The sequence below is a fragment of the Humulus lupulus genome, chromosome X, assembly GCF_963169125.1.
Source record: "Humulus lupulus chromosome X, drHumLupu1.1, whole genome shotgun sequence".
Classification (NCBI taxonomy): Eukaryota; Viridiplantae; Streptophyta; class Magnoliopsida; order Rosales; family Cannabaceae; genus Humulus; species Humulus lupulus.
Window position 1 is genome coordinate 86,138,264 of NC_084802.1, and position 14,028 is coordinate 86,152,291.

The 14,028-nt window shown below is 40.6% G+C and overlaps 1 protein-coding gene and 1 non-coding gene across 2 annotated transcripts; one reads left to right on the forward strand and one right to left on the reverse strand.

The window, feature by feature from the left end:
- Nucleotides 1-11,489: 11,489 nt before the first annotated feature.
- LOC133806018 (uncharacterized) lies at nucleotides 11,490-12,521 on the reverse strand. The gene has a single exon (XM_062244153.1). The coding sequence runs from the start codon at nucleotides 12,519-12,521 to the stop codon at nucleotides 11,490-11,492; it is 1,032 nt and encodes a 343-aa protein (XP_062100137.1).
- A 1,097-nt stretch (nucleotides 12,522-13,618) lies between these two features.
- On the forward strand, nucleotides 13,619-13,725 carry LOC133807942 (small nucleolar RNA R71). The gene has a single exon (XR_009879823.1). It is a non-coding gene; the product is annotated as a small nucleolar RNA R71 (small nucleolar RNA).
- Nucleotides 13,726-14,028: the final 303 nt, after the last annotated feature.

Below are 14,028 nucleotides of genomic sequence, written 5' to 3' on the forward strand. Positions count from 1 at the left end.
CTACTAACAGGTTAAGAACTTTACCACATATTCCATTATGTCCCTCTCTATCCCAGGCCATCAATACTAAACCCTCAAACTTTGGTACTCTGTTATGATGCCTGAATAAAGAGAATAAAAGAGTAGCATGAGATTCATCCAGAATCCCCCAATTAATCTCAGTATCCATCGGAAACCAAGTCCGATCCTTATACTTCAATAAATTCATACCTGACACTGTTTAATTCTTTAGCTAATCCAGCTAAGACTTTCCACTCAATCTTTCCTATCTGAGGTTCACTTAATTATTTCCCTTTTTAATCCTTTCCGAAATGATAATCTTAAACATAAAACTGGCCACCCGGCCCACCAGAAACTCTACTCTAGTTCTGGTCAGATCATTAACCAACATGTGGCATAAGCAACCTTTTCCCTGTCACTGAGGTGTCATAACCACCTACTAACTGATTCTGATCTGCAAGAAGACTCAGAACTCTTTCCCAAGGCACAGATAATATCCTGTCCATCCAAGGAAACTCTTGCCTACCCACGCGTTCCTTGACCTTGGCAAATCTCCGCAGAGAAATACATCACAATACCATCGTCCAGAACAATCACAAATCCCATTCAAATAATCCTTTGAATACTCTGTCCATCTAATTCATCAAGACATCTCAACGTTAATTACCCTCTCAAATCATAACTCAGCACTCCCAATGCCCTTATCTGATATAAAAACAGTCTTCTGTATATCCTTCTCTCTGATCTCTAGCTGGTAATAACCAGATCAAAGATCCACCTTGGAAAATACCATCCTATCCAATAACTGAATCCCTTGGGTCTTACAACTTTGCTAAAGCCATTCAAACAGTGCCCTAGATTTGATTCCATTCCTGGCACTATTCCAATCACCGTTCTATCCTTCCACATAAAGGAAACCCTGGCAAGTCCCCTGGAAGCACATCTAGAAACCCACAAACTAATCCAGTCTGTCCTGGTCCCACTGGCACAATCTAAGTGGTATCCACCACACTAGCTAAGAGTTCCATGCATCTCCCTGCAATAAAACTCTAGCTCTCAATACAGATGTCATCAGCATACAAAATCCATGCACAGTGCCAACTATCACAAGGCTTCCCACTTTCAAACCCAAGAGCTACTATCCTATCCTTGCAATTTTAACATCGCCCCACACTTACTTAACCAATCCATACACTGAATCATACCAAGACAATCATAACCAGCTTTATCAAAACCACTGATGAGTCCTTTTCATCATAATCCAACTCATCTCTTAAGTTACCAATACAGTATCGCATTCCCACCACAACATAACCATGTGATCTGCATAGCATCTCCATGCTTCTCTATATGCAACAAATAAAGAAACAACATGGCACCAAAAACCAGTCAACATAATACCAAAAATAAGAACTAGAAAGCTGACCTGCCATTCTTGAGGAACTAGTCTTAGTCTCAGTCTCTGACTTCCTCGGAACAAACACTCGAGCTGGAGTTGAGCTATCCATCCCTTTTTGTTCATCCTTGAAATCCTTCTTGAAATGCCCAACCATGTCACATAAGAAACATGCCTTTGCTCGGCATTCTCCCAGATGACGCTTCTTGCACCGAGTGCATACTGGACAAGTCTTCCAGCTTTCATTCTTGCTCGCTCCAATAAGTGGAGGTACCACTACCTGAGCTCCATGCTCTCCAGCACTCTTCTTCTCATTTCTTATGCTCTCAACAGCAAGAGCCTTCCTTACCACCTGAACGTAGGTAGAGATTTCATGCACTGGGGTAGCTCTAATGCCCTGAGCTATTCTGGAATTCAACCCTTAAATAAACCTTTCCTTCTGAGATACAACTGTGGGTACCATATCAAAAGCAAAATTGGCCAACCCATCAAATTTGTTAACATACTCGGTTACTGATGCCTTTCCCTGAACGAGATTTAGAAACTCATTTATCTTAGTAGTCTTGGCTACATCACAGTAATACTTTTCATTGAACAACTGCCTAAATTCTTTCCAATCCATCACAGCTGTATCTCGTGTCTGGGATACTACTTCCCACCACGTTTGGGCATCATCCCGCAATACATATGTAGCACAGATCACCCTATCGTGACCTACCAGCCCCATACTATCGAGAATGGAACTGATCATGCCCATCCATTGCTTAGCTCTGAATGGATCTAGGCCTCCCTCGAAGATTGGAGGGTAATACTCCTGGAATCTTCCACAGAGAAATTCCCATCTGCTCTCAACCCTAGGCTGAGCCAAAACTGGTGCCACTCCTAGCAAAACAAAGGAAGAAGTGTTCCCCAATAGATTAAGTTGTTGCTTCAAACACCTAATCTCTTCCTCATGCCTCTGCAATCTTAATTGCAAATCTGTGAACATCTGCTAAAAATTCATAGGAGCAGATGAAGAACTAAAACCCTGGCTGTAACTCCCAGCCTCTGTATAACCACCACCAGGCCTCATTATCTGCCATGGATACAAACATGCTGATTGAATCTGCAGTCAATAACTTGATCCATTAATCATGATGAGCATATCAAGAGCTTTCCCCATGGGAACAATCTTACCACACTACAATCACAACCCACTGCAGTGATAATAACATGCCCATGGCATTCATACATCAATCATAATTCCTGCTCTTCCAACATTCACACCATGCCTCCAACTCCAACATGCAAATATCACAATTATATATTCATAGAGCAGGTAATCATATGATCACATTCATATATATATATATATTCACGGAGCATGTAATCAAATAGTCAAGAGCTAAGCTCTATCAGAATCTCATGCTCCTTAATACAATGTGTAGGTAAAGCGTTTACATTCTATTTAAGCAATTAAGCACATAACTACAGAAATAGTTACCATTCCCTGAGTGAAGCTATCTTCAGTGATGAGTGTACATGCCCAGCTTGTCTTCAGGAACCCATAAACCTTGGCTCGCTTTGATACCATTTGTAACGCCCCATGTCACTATGGCTGCTTTCTGGAATGACGACTGGCCCTACAAACCAACACGAGTCTTTCCAGCATGCTTTGTCCTCACTCACACGCTTCCTGGGAAAACTTCCCAAGAGGTCACCCATCTTGAGATTACTTCAAGTCAAGCATGCTTAACTTTGGAGTTCTCAAGTGATGGGCTACCGAAAAGAAGATGCATCTTGTTGGCATAGGTAGTACCCATCAATCCATTTAAGCCCTCTTCAATTGTGTAGTCCCATACCTACACAGTCTTAGAATCATCACACTTGACCTTCCCCAGACGATGTGAGATTGCACAGCTTTTACCCAGTCTTTCCCTTTACGGATCACGGGATTCTGACTATCACAATCACCCCCCTAACGGGCCCGACGTCCCTGTCGGCCACACTTCCGGCTGGGTCAAGGCTCTGATACCAAATTGTAACGCCCTAAACTCTAGGGACCGTTACGGTGTGCATTTTAAACAGTACTAAACTCGCTAATCGAGCCATTTGGGCATAATCGTGTAACTAAGTATGATTAGCGGTTTAGGGATAAATTTTTTTGGTTAAGATATAACGTTTCACTAAAACGTTTATTGTATACATTAGGATCCCAAAAATATAATTTAAAGGTCTATTACAAGAAAATATTTACAACCAGCCGATCTAAGTGGCAAAACAGGGTTTAACCCTAGTTCATCTTTCAACCCTTGGCCGTGGCAGTCGAGCAACCACATATGTACACATCGTCACCTAAGCTCTCCAACTCAAGGATGGTTCAGCTTTCTTTTGCCTTTACCTACACCACAAGCATCACATTTTCACACTCGACATGCCTCAATAATAACCATGCATGTCACATATGGGGTGTGTTTTCTTACCTTTGGTCCAAGCACAAGTTACCAATAAACGAGCCACAAGCATGATCTTGATTACAAGCCTCTAGTGATAACCTAGTCACAACCATAAACGGTGATCCAATGAGTTCAAGTTCTAAAACCCAATCCCAAAACCAAGACCTAGCCTCTGGGACATCGAATCCCATTAAACCGGGTAGTAGGAACGATCCCGAGGCCTAAGGTTTGAGTCCCCATGCTCAAAACATCAATTTGGCCATAATGGCACCAAGTGTCGCGACCCCATAACCAAGCGCTGCAGCCCCTAACCTTTTCAAAATCCTCCACTCGCTTCATCGAGCCTGGGCCGCAGCGCCCAAGAACAAGGTCGCAACCCAACAACGAACCAGCCATTTTTCCTCAATTTTACCATTTTAAAACCTACCCAAACATCTCCAAATCCAAAAATCAAAGTTCCCAAACATCCCCATGATCCAAAACCAACAAAACCCAAGTCTCAAATCAATAAAAAACTCATCAAAACACAAAGTCCAATTCAAGCTTAAAAACTTTAAAAATGTAGAACTTAAAACTTGGATTACCTTCAATTGAGTTGTTCCCAACTAAATCCTCCAGCTAATAAGCTTCTAATATTCCCTAGGATCACTATGCCTTGATCCTTGCTTGAATCCAAGTCCTAGAACTTAAGTTTCCTTCAAAAATGCGATCGGGAGACAAAAATGGAACTTTGAGGGAGAGAGAACTTACTGAACGTTCTTTTTATTTCTTAATAGGTTACTTCAAGCTTAAGTAGCCTCAAACAAATCCTAACGCTCGGGATCCCGAAAATGTCCCCGGGGGCAAAATAGTCAAAACCTTCAGAATTTCCCCTGATCTTATTAACTACCAATTTATCATCAAATACTTATTCCCATTACCCAATATCCCGGTAATGCTCTAAATACCCCTTAACTCACTCTGAGTCAAGAATAAATCTCGTTGTGACTATTCCACTAGCTTACCCCCTAGGATCGTCTCGTGCTGAGTAACCCTAGCATAACCAAATAATAATAAAGCACCACACACATATCACATATATGCCAAATATGCCCGAAATGACCAAAATATGAAAATCACCCAATTAATCAGAAATGGGTTCACATGCATATTTAATACACCTAAACATGCATATTATCATTTAATAACATAATAAATCAATTATGGCCCTCCCGGCCTCCTAATCAAGGTTCTAAACCTTATTAGGAAATTTGGAGCATTATAACACCACAGATCAACAGGACTTTATCAAGCTTGTAATGATAAGCTAGGGTGAAGGTAGGATAAGAGAGATTAATTTCTCAAATCACCCTAAGCACCTCAACCTTTCTAGGACCTAAATCAATGCACACATTAATTTCCCCAAAGAAAACCCCACAACAAAATATAACTCTTGCCACTAGCCTTTATTACTAACATACAAAGACACAAACTAAAACAAACTTTTCTTTTATTTGAAGAGTTACACACCCAAACTTATTTACAAGAAAAATTACTTTTTCTCTTTTTATTTTCTTGACTTTTTATTTTTTATTTTTTTGTAACTTTGCATTAATGCAAGGTAGTGTACTTTATAATCTTTTCTTTTTAATTTTTTTTTTTTTTGGATTTTCTATTTTTTTTAGAATGAAGATAAAAAACTAGATGGCAAGAGAACAAGAAAAATGATAATACACTCTCCCCCCAAACTTAAAATCAACATTGTCCCCAATTGTGAAAAAAGCAAAAGAAGAAAATGAAAATGCTCATCCAATGCCTCTCGCACACTCTACTCCTCTCAACCCCCTAAAATACAACAACAAATAAATCCTATAAAGATCAAGGTGATAAAGGGTATGGTGAAAAGAGATTATTATATATAGCTAGGCAAATAAGTGGCTAAGCAAGAAAATGACACGTAAGCTCAACAGGGTGACTAGGGATAAAAATGCATAAAAGGTAGGCTTCAAAGGCTCAAATGGTCCAAGGATGGCCTAAATCATGTCATCGGTATGGTGTTGCCTAAGATTTCTCCTCAAGGAGAATCACTAAGTAATTCTAGAAACTTAAGCTCTCACAAGAAACTAGCTCTTTCTAGGGTCTCAAAAATGTTTAATCAAGCAATGCACACACTAAAAAGAAAAACACTCTCATCAATCAACTGCTAGCAACATTCACACCCAAAGAAATTAGTTTAAAACTTAAGTAAGAAAGACATTAAGCTTCAACTTAGATATATTATATTTTTGTAGTTTTTCAAGATTGTCATCGAGCCCCCTAGTTAAACACTAACAAAAACAAAGAATATTCTCAAAAGAGCGACTAAACCACAGGACAAAGACATTATACACAGCAAGACAAAGATAGGAACAACAACTAAACAATGGACTACTAAAAGAAAACAACAGGACAAACCAAACCAGAAAATAAGTAAAGAACAAAAGCTAGGTTAAGGGTACTCCCCATGCCTATTCCTCGAAATTGGCATTCGAAGGAATAGAGTCTTCGTGAACAACCGGAGCGACCCACTTCTCCAAAATGGAGTTGGGGAAGGCAGTAGTAGGTCTGGTGAAGTTCCGCTGAAGGGACTTGATTAACATCGCATCTCGCTGCTTGGCATATTTCCAGTATGCTTACAGCTGAGTTTCAAGAGACACCATCTGCCCAAGAATTTCCTGTTGCTGAGCAAGGATGTCTACGAGTGTGGGAGCAAGTGGGGTTGCTGGGGGAGGTGCGGTGGATGGGCCACCTTCAGACACTAGCTCGCAGTGCTGAAAAGGAGTGATAAAATCAATGTCCCGACGCTCAAAAAGTACATCCTCACTTGTATCATAAGGAACCCCACCTCTAAGGCATAACTGAGTGATGAGCGATGGAAAGAATAATTTGCCCTTCTTCTTGCTGGCACAACTAACAATCTGCCAAGTGATCAGCTTGCCCACATCTATACTAAGCCCGACCAAAATGCAATGCAACAGAAGCTCACGCTCTTTCGACACCGATGTGTCATGTGTGGTAGGAAACAAGCGACATTTAAGGAAATGCAACCACACACCAGCTTCAGGTAACGCAGAGGTGTGCAATAATGTACACGCACTGCTGAAAGAAACACACCATTGAGTGCCTGAAGATGCAACAAGTTGCAGTGCCTTGTCAAAATTTTCTGGTGTAGGGGCCACTACCATATCATTATAAAGAGCACACTCAAAATTTTCAAGCCCAAACGCAGAGTTGATAGCAGCACCAGAAAATGAAACAGTCTTGCCTCTAACAACCACTTCAGAATTCTCATAGGACACCATGTTGGCGTAAAATTCACGCACTAAAGGAATGATAGGAAGTTTTGGTTTTTGACATAAAGTTTCCCAACTGTTCTTCTCAATGACGTCACTAAGGAAGGCTGGCACCACAGCAATAGTAGGCAAAAAACCTTTCTCAAGGAGAAACTTCTTTTTCTTAATGGATTCATATTTCTCCTTGGCTTGAGCAGAAGCAAATTTCTGAAGTGGTACTGAAAGAATTGGATTTTTCTTGGTCTTAGGGGTCGGTACAGCAGCAGGTTTCAGATTGGTCAAAACTTTCGTGGTAGTAGTGATCTTTTATGGCTTGGGTTGAGGTACGGGTGATGCGGGGTTGGCTGGCTTTTTGGACATTGGGATGGTGGTTTTCTTAGTTGATGGTTTGGTAGTGATGGTGGTAGGGTCATTGATAGTGGCTGGTGAGGGTGATGGTGGTGGGGTAGAGTGTGAAACAGTGGATATATTTTTGGATGGTGGTGGGGTAAAGTGTGGTTTGGCTTTTCTCTTTTGGGCTATTGTTTTCATGGCCATTTATATGCAGGGTTATGAGAGTATGTGGGGTAATATTGGTCACAAAGGACAAGTATACCACAACAACACAGAATCAATAATATAATTGGAGTTACAACCTACTCAACACATCCAATAGTTGCCCCAACAGAAACAGAAACATATCAAAATAACAAGCCCACACCACCCAACAAAATCCACTGCAGATGCTCAAATGCAAAGTAACAAGGTAAAATAAAGGGAAGCAGTTACCCAGGGGCAATCTCAGAAAATAGAGGTGATGAGTCTGTGTTGGTCAGAGCTGAGCACTCACGATGTATGCAGAGAGTGAACCGCACCTAGGCTCGGTTTGGTTTGTGCTCGGTTATGGCTTGGAGGCTCCTGGGCTTGGATTGGTTTGTGCAAAGATACGGGTTGACGGTGCTAGGCTCAAGGCAGGGCAACAGGAAGGACGACACAGGAAAAATCGCACCTCTGAGTAGTGCGCTAACGAAGTTGCACCTAGATTCTGAGGTGATGGGTCGCGTTCGGCTAAGTGTGGCGCATGGGCTCTCAGAGTACAGGGGTCGACGGGTAGAGAAGGCAGGATGCATGGGAGCTAGTTGAGAGTGGTCGAAGGTGATGAAGAAGATAGTGGTGATGGTGGGAATTTCGGTAATGGCGGCTAGAGAAAGGAAATAGGGCATTCGGGTTAGGGATTGTTTTAAGTTTGGGGGTTATTTTGCTGCATAAGTATAACTACAAATATATTTTTTTTTTTGTAATTATTTTTTTTCTTTTTATTTTATTCTCTGAACAAGACCATGCCCCAGACTTGTGCATGCTCCAAATTGACAAAAAATTTCTTCAGCAAAACTTTTGACGGAACACCTCCTTTTTTCAGAAATGAGACCCATTTTTGCTCCTTGCTTGATGAAGCAAAAAGATTTCAAAACCATCATACCCAAAAGTTACTTCCAGAACACCAATTTCTCACTTGTGAACCCTTGAAACACAAGAATAAACGTAACACCACTTCCAAAAACAACACAATCTCATGAAATTAAACTAACAAAAATAAAGAACTAAAAGAACTTAGAAAAACAAATATCTATATGTTTTGTTTTTTTATAAACATAGTATTTTACACTTCTGCTTTTGGGTTGTCTTAAAGATAGTGCCTAAATCACTTTACAACCCAAAACAACAGCTACTTTAAGGATCTTCCAAAGTGATAGAGGTCTTCTCATGGTCGACCTCACCTCCCCAATAATGTTTCAAGCATAACCCATTCACTTTAATCTCCCTTCCAGATTGATCTTCTCGAACTTCAACTACTCAAAAGGGATAAACTTTCACCACGGTGAATGGGCCTGACCAACGGGACTTCAATTTGCCAGGAAACAACTTCAAGCACGAGTTAAAGAGCAACACTTGCTGTCCCTTCTCAAAGACTCAAGATTGAATTTTCTGGTCTTGTCACCTCTTAGTTTTCTCATTATACAGCTTAGCATTTTCATAGGAGAAAAATCTCATCTCTTCCAACTCATTTAATTGTAATTTACGAGCTTCTCCAACAACTTGGAGATCCATATTCAACTTCTTAGTGGCCCAATATGCCTTATGCTCCAACTCAACGGGAAAATGGCAAGCTTTCCCAAAAGCCAAACAATACGGTGACATTCCAAAAGGGGTTTTGAAAGCAATTCTATAGGCCCAAAGAGCATCATCCAATCTTTGAGCCCAATCTTTTCTACTAGGCTTCACCACTTTCTCTAGAATTCCTTTCATCTCTCTATTGGATATTTCCGCTTGACCATTTGTTTGAGGGTGGTAGGCTGTTGCAATCTTATGTTTTACACTATATTTGGCCAACAAGGCCGCCAAAATCTTGTTCACAAAGTGGGTGCCTTCATCACTTATAAGCGCCCTTGGAGTGCCAAGGCGGGTGAAAACATGCTCATGTACGAACTTCATGACAACCTTGGAACCATTGGTAGGACTCGCCACTGCTTCAACCCATTTAGAGACATAGTCAACCGCCACAAAGATATACAAATTCCCGAATGACGGTGGAAATGGCCCCATAATGTCAATTCCCCAAACATCGAACAATTCCACTTCAAGGATGCAATTCAAATGCATTTCATTCCTTGCTGAAATATTTCCAACACGTTGGCATCGATCACATCTTTGAGAAAATTTGTGAGCATCCTTGAAAATAGAAGGCCAATAGTACCCCGATTGAAAAACTTTAGTTGCTGTCCTTTGCCCACCAAAATGTCCACCATAAGGAGCTGAATGACAATGCTCTAGTATACTCGAAACTTCATGATTCGATCTGGACATTTCTTGTACAAATAGGGCTTACCCCAATAATAAAATCTCACATCATGAAAGAATTTCTTGAGCTGTTGCCTATTCAAATCAGGTGGTTGCAAACCACTCACCAAATAATTGACAAAATCAGCATATCATTAAGTAGTGACTTGGTTAACAACCAACAATTGCTCATCGGGGAATGTCTCTTTAATAGGGCCTTCACCTTGTTTCTCATTACCGGCCACAAGTCTAGATAAATGGTCAGCCACTTGGTTCTTCGTTCCTTTTCTATCCCGAATCTCCAAGTCAAATTCTTGAAGAAGAAGAACCCATGAAATAAGTCTTGGCTTAGCATCCTTCTTGGCTACAAGATACTTGATTGCTGAATGATCTGTGTAAACCACCACTTTAGTCCCCACAAGATAAGCTCTAAACTTGTCAAAAGCAAACACCACCGCCAAAAGTTCTTTCTCGGTGGTGGTATAGTTCAATTGAGCATCGGCTAGTGTCTTGCTTGCATAATAAATGGAATGAAAAACCTTCTCTTTTCGCTGCCCAAGCACAACATCAATAGCAAAGTCTCTAGCATCAAACACCAATTCAAAAGGAAGAGACCAATCCGAAGTTACAATGATGGGTGCGGTGACAAGAGCTTTCTTCAAAGTCACAAATGCTTCTTGACACTCTTTAGCGAACTCAAATGCTTGATTTTGCTCAAGCAAGGAAAAAAGAGGCTTAGAGATTTTTTAGAAATCTTTGATAAACCTCCTATAGAATCCTGCATGCCCCCAAGAAACTTCAAATTCCCTTGACTGGAGTAGGTGGTGGCATTATCTCAATGATTTCAATCTTGGCTCTATCTACCTCAATGCCTTTGTTAGAAATATGATGACTCAATACAATGCCTTCTTGCACCATAAAATGGCATTTTTCCCAATTAAGCACCAAGTTTGTTTCTTCACATCTCTTTAACACTTTTTCAAGATTAGCCAAACAAGCATCATAAGATTCACCAAACACTGAAAAATCATCCATAAACACTTCAAGTGTTTTCTCCACCAGAACTGAAAAAATACCTGTCATGCAACATTGAAATGTGGCGGGTGCATTACATAATCCAAAAGACATCCTCCTGAAAGCAAATGTCCCATATGGGCACGTAAACATAGTTTTTCCTTGATCTTCAGGAGCAATAGAAATTTGATTATAGCCTGAATACCCATCCAAAAAACAATAATACTCCTTCCCTGCTAGTCTATCAAGCATTTGATCAATAAAAGGCGGCGAGAAATGATCTTTTCTTATTGCTTTATTTAGCTTCCGATAATCCATACAAACACGCCAACCCGTCACCATCCTTGTGGGAATCAAATCATTGTTATCATTAGCTACCGCAGTGACTCCCCCTTTCTTGGGAACACATTGAACCAGGCTAACCCACGAACTATCTGAGATTGGGTAAATAATACCAGCATCAAGCCACTTAATCACCTCCTTTTTTACCACTTCCTTCATAATGGGATTAAGCCTTCATTTTTGTTCAACATAATTGCTACAGGTATCCTCCAGCAAAATCTTATGCATACAAAGTGATGGACTTATACCCTTTATATCAGCCATAGTCCAACCAATAGCCTTCTTGTATTTCTTCAACACATCAAGCAACATATTCTCTTTTTCAACCCCCAACAATGTAGAAATAATCACCAGTAAAGTCTCTTCACAACCCAAATAAGCATACTTCAAATGACTTGGCAAAGGCTTCAATTCCAACTTTGGTGGCTCTTGAATAGATGGCTTGGAAGGCTTGAAATTTCTTTCCAATAACTCTAAGGACTCAAAATTCCTTCCAACTTTAGTAAAAGGCTGCTTGGATTCTACCCATGTAACTTGGGTTTCTTGCTCTTCACTCATTTCTTTTAGCTCTTCAAGTGAAATCACTCCCAATCCATCTTTACAAGTTTCTTCTAGCAATTTTTCAGCCACAATAGTATCAATCACACTCAAAGAAGAGCCTTCCTCAATCTCATCCGGAAACTTCATAGAATTGAACACATTAAAGGTCACTTGTTGGTCATTCACTCTCATAGTAAGCTCTCCATTTTTAACGTCATTCAAAGTCCTTCCGGTGGCAAGAAATGGTCTTCCCAAAATTATTGTAACATATCTATCCACTTCATAATCAAGAATAATGAAATCCGCCAGAAAAATGAGTTTATCAACTTGCACAAGTACATCTTCAATCTTGCCTTCTGGGTGTGCCATAGATCGATCTGCTAATTGCAAAGTGACAGTGGTTGGCCTTGCTTCTTTAATTCCCAACTTCTTGAAAATCGACATGGGCATCAAATTAATACTAACCCCCATGTCACAAAGTGCCCTACCAACATCTCTACCACCAATAGAACAAGGAATTGTAAAACTACCCAGATCTTTCAATTTAGGAGGAATTTTATTCTTTAATATAGCACTACAACCTTCAGTCAAAGCCACCGTTTCAAATTCTCCAAGTCTCCTCTTCTTGGTTAAAATATCCTTCAAAAACTTCACATAGTTGGTCATTTGTTCCAAAGCTTCCACCAACGGTATATTGTTGTGAAGTTGTTTCAAAACATCTAAAAATCTTTGGAATTGACCATCTTGTTGCTGCTTTTGAAATCGCTGAGGAAATGGTGGAGGTGGCTTGCTCATTGGCTTCTCTGATGCATTTTTCTGAGGAATTGCTGCAACATTTGCTTCAGGATCAACATTTGACATTTTCGAACTCACAACTCTTTCTTACTTTTCCACGCTACTTTGGATTGAAGTGGGCTCGTTTTTGCTCTTAGGATTATCCTCATTCAACTCTATATTTTTACCACTCCTCAAGGTAATCGCTTTGCAATGCTCCTTACCATCCCTCCATTGATTTTTGGTATCACTAGGCAAGGTGCCTTGTGGTCTATTCCTTAACTCATTAGCTAGTTGTCCCATTTGAATCTCTAGGTTCCTCAAGGATGATGCTTGGCTGTGAATCACAGCATCATTCTTGGCCATATATTCTTTCATTAAACTCTCCAACGAGCTTTATTGAGACACTCGAGGAGGTGGTGGTTGAGCTCTTGGTGGTTGTTGAGAAAATCTCGGTGGATATGTAGGCTTGTTTTGCATCGGTGCTCGGTTTGAACTAGCTCCTTGACCCCCCCCCCCCCTATGAGAAATTTGGATGCCGCCTCCACCCCGAATTATAAGAGTTTGAATATGGGTTATTACGGTTGGCATTTTGATTCCCCACATAACAAACTGAAGTGGGATTCAAAGGACAACTCTCAAATGTGTGTCCATCTCCACAATAAACACAAGACACATCGGCTACTTGTCCCATAGCAGTTGGTTGTACCATTCCCCCCAAACTCATGTTCTTGAGAAGGTTAGTCATTGATGAAACTTGAGCAGTCAAAGTTGTTAATGCATCCACTTCAAGTCAACCCGCTACTTTTCGACTTGTTGAGGCTCTAGCATTAGACCATTGGTAATTGTTGCTAGCAATCCTCTCCAATATCTCATAGGCTTCATTGTAGGACTTAGAGAGAATAGCCCCATTAGCTGAAGCATCCAACACCATGCGAGTGGAAGAATTGAGCCCATTATAGAATATTTCCATTTGTATACAATGTGGAATCCCATGGTGTGGGCACTTGCTCAATAACTCTATAAATCTCTCCCAAGCTTCACAAAAGGATTCATCTTCCAACTACTGAAAGGACATGGTTTCATTGCAAAACTTGGCATTTTTGGTAGGAGGGAAGTACTTCATCAAGAATTTTTCAGCAAACTCATTCCATGTAGTCACCGAGTTAGGAGGAAGAGTGCTGAGCCAAGCTCTAGCTCGATCCCTCAAAGAGAAAGGGAACAATCTTAACCTTAGGGCCTCTTCACTCACTCCTTGTAGCTTGAAAAAATCGCTCACCTCCAAAATTGAACGAAGATGAAGATGAGGATCCTCAGTGGGTAGCCCACTAAATTGACCCACTGTCTACAACATTTGGAACATCACGGGCTTCAACTCAAATTGGGGTGCTTGAATTTG

Bases quoted from the DNA above. Each gene is read 5' to 3' on its own strand.
- LOC133806018 (XM_062244153.1), bottom strand. From the start codon at position 12,521: ATGACCAACTATGTGAAGTTTTTGAAGGATATTTTAACCAAGAAGAGG.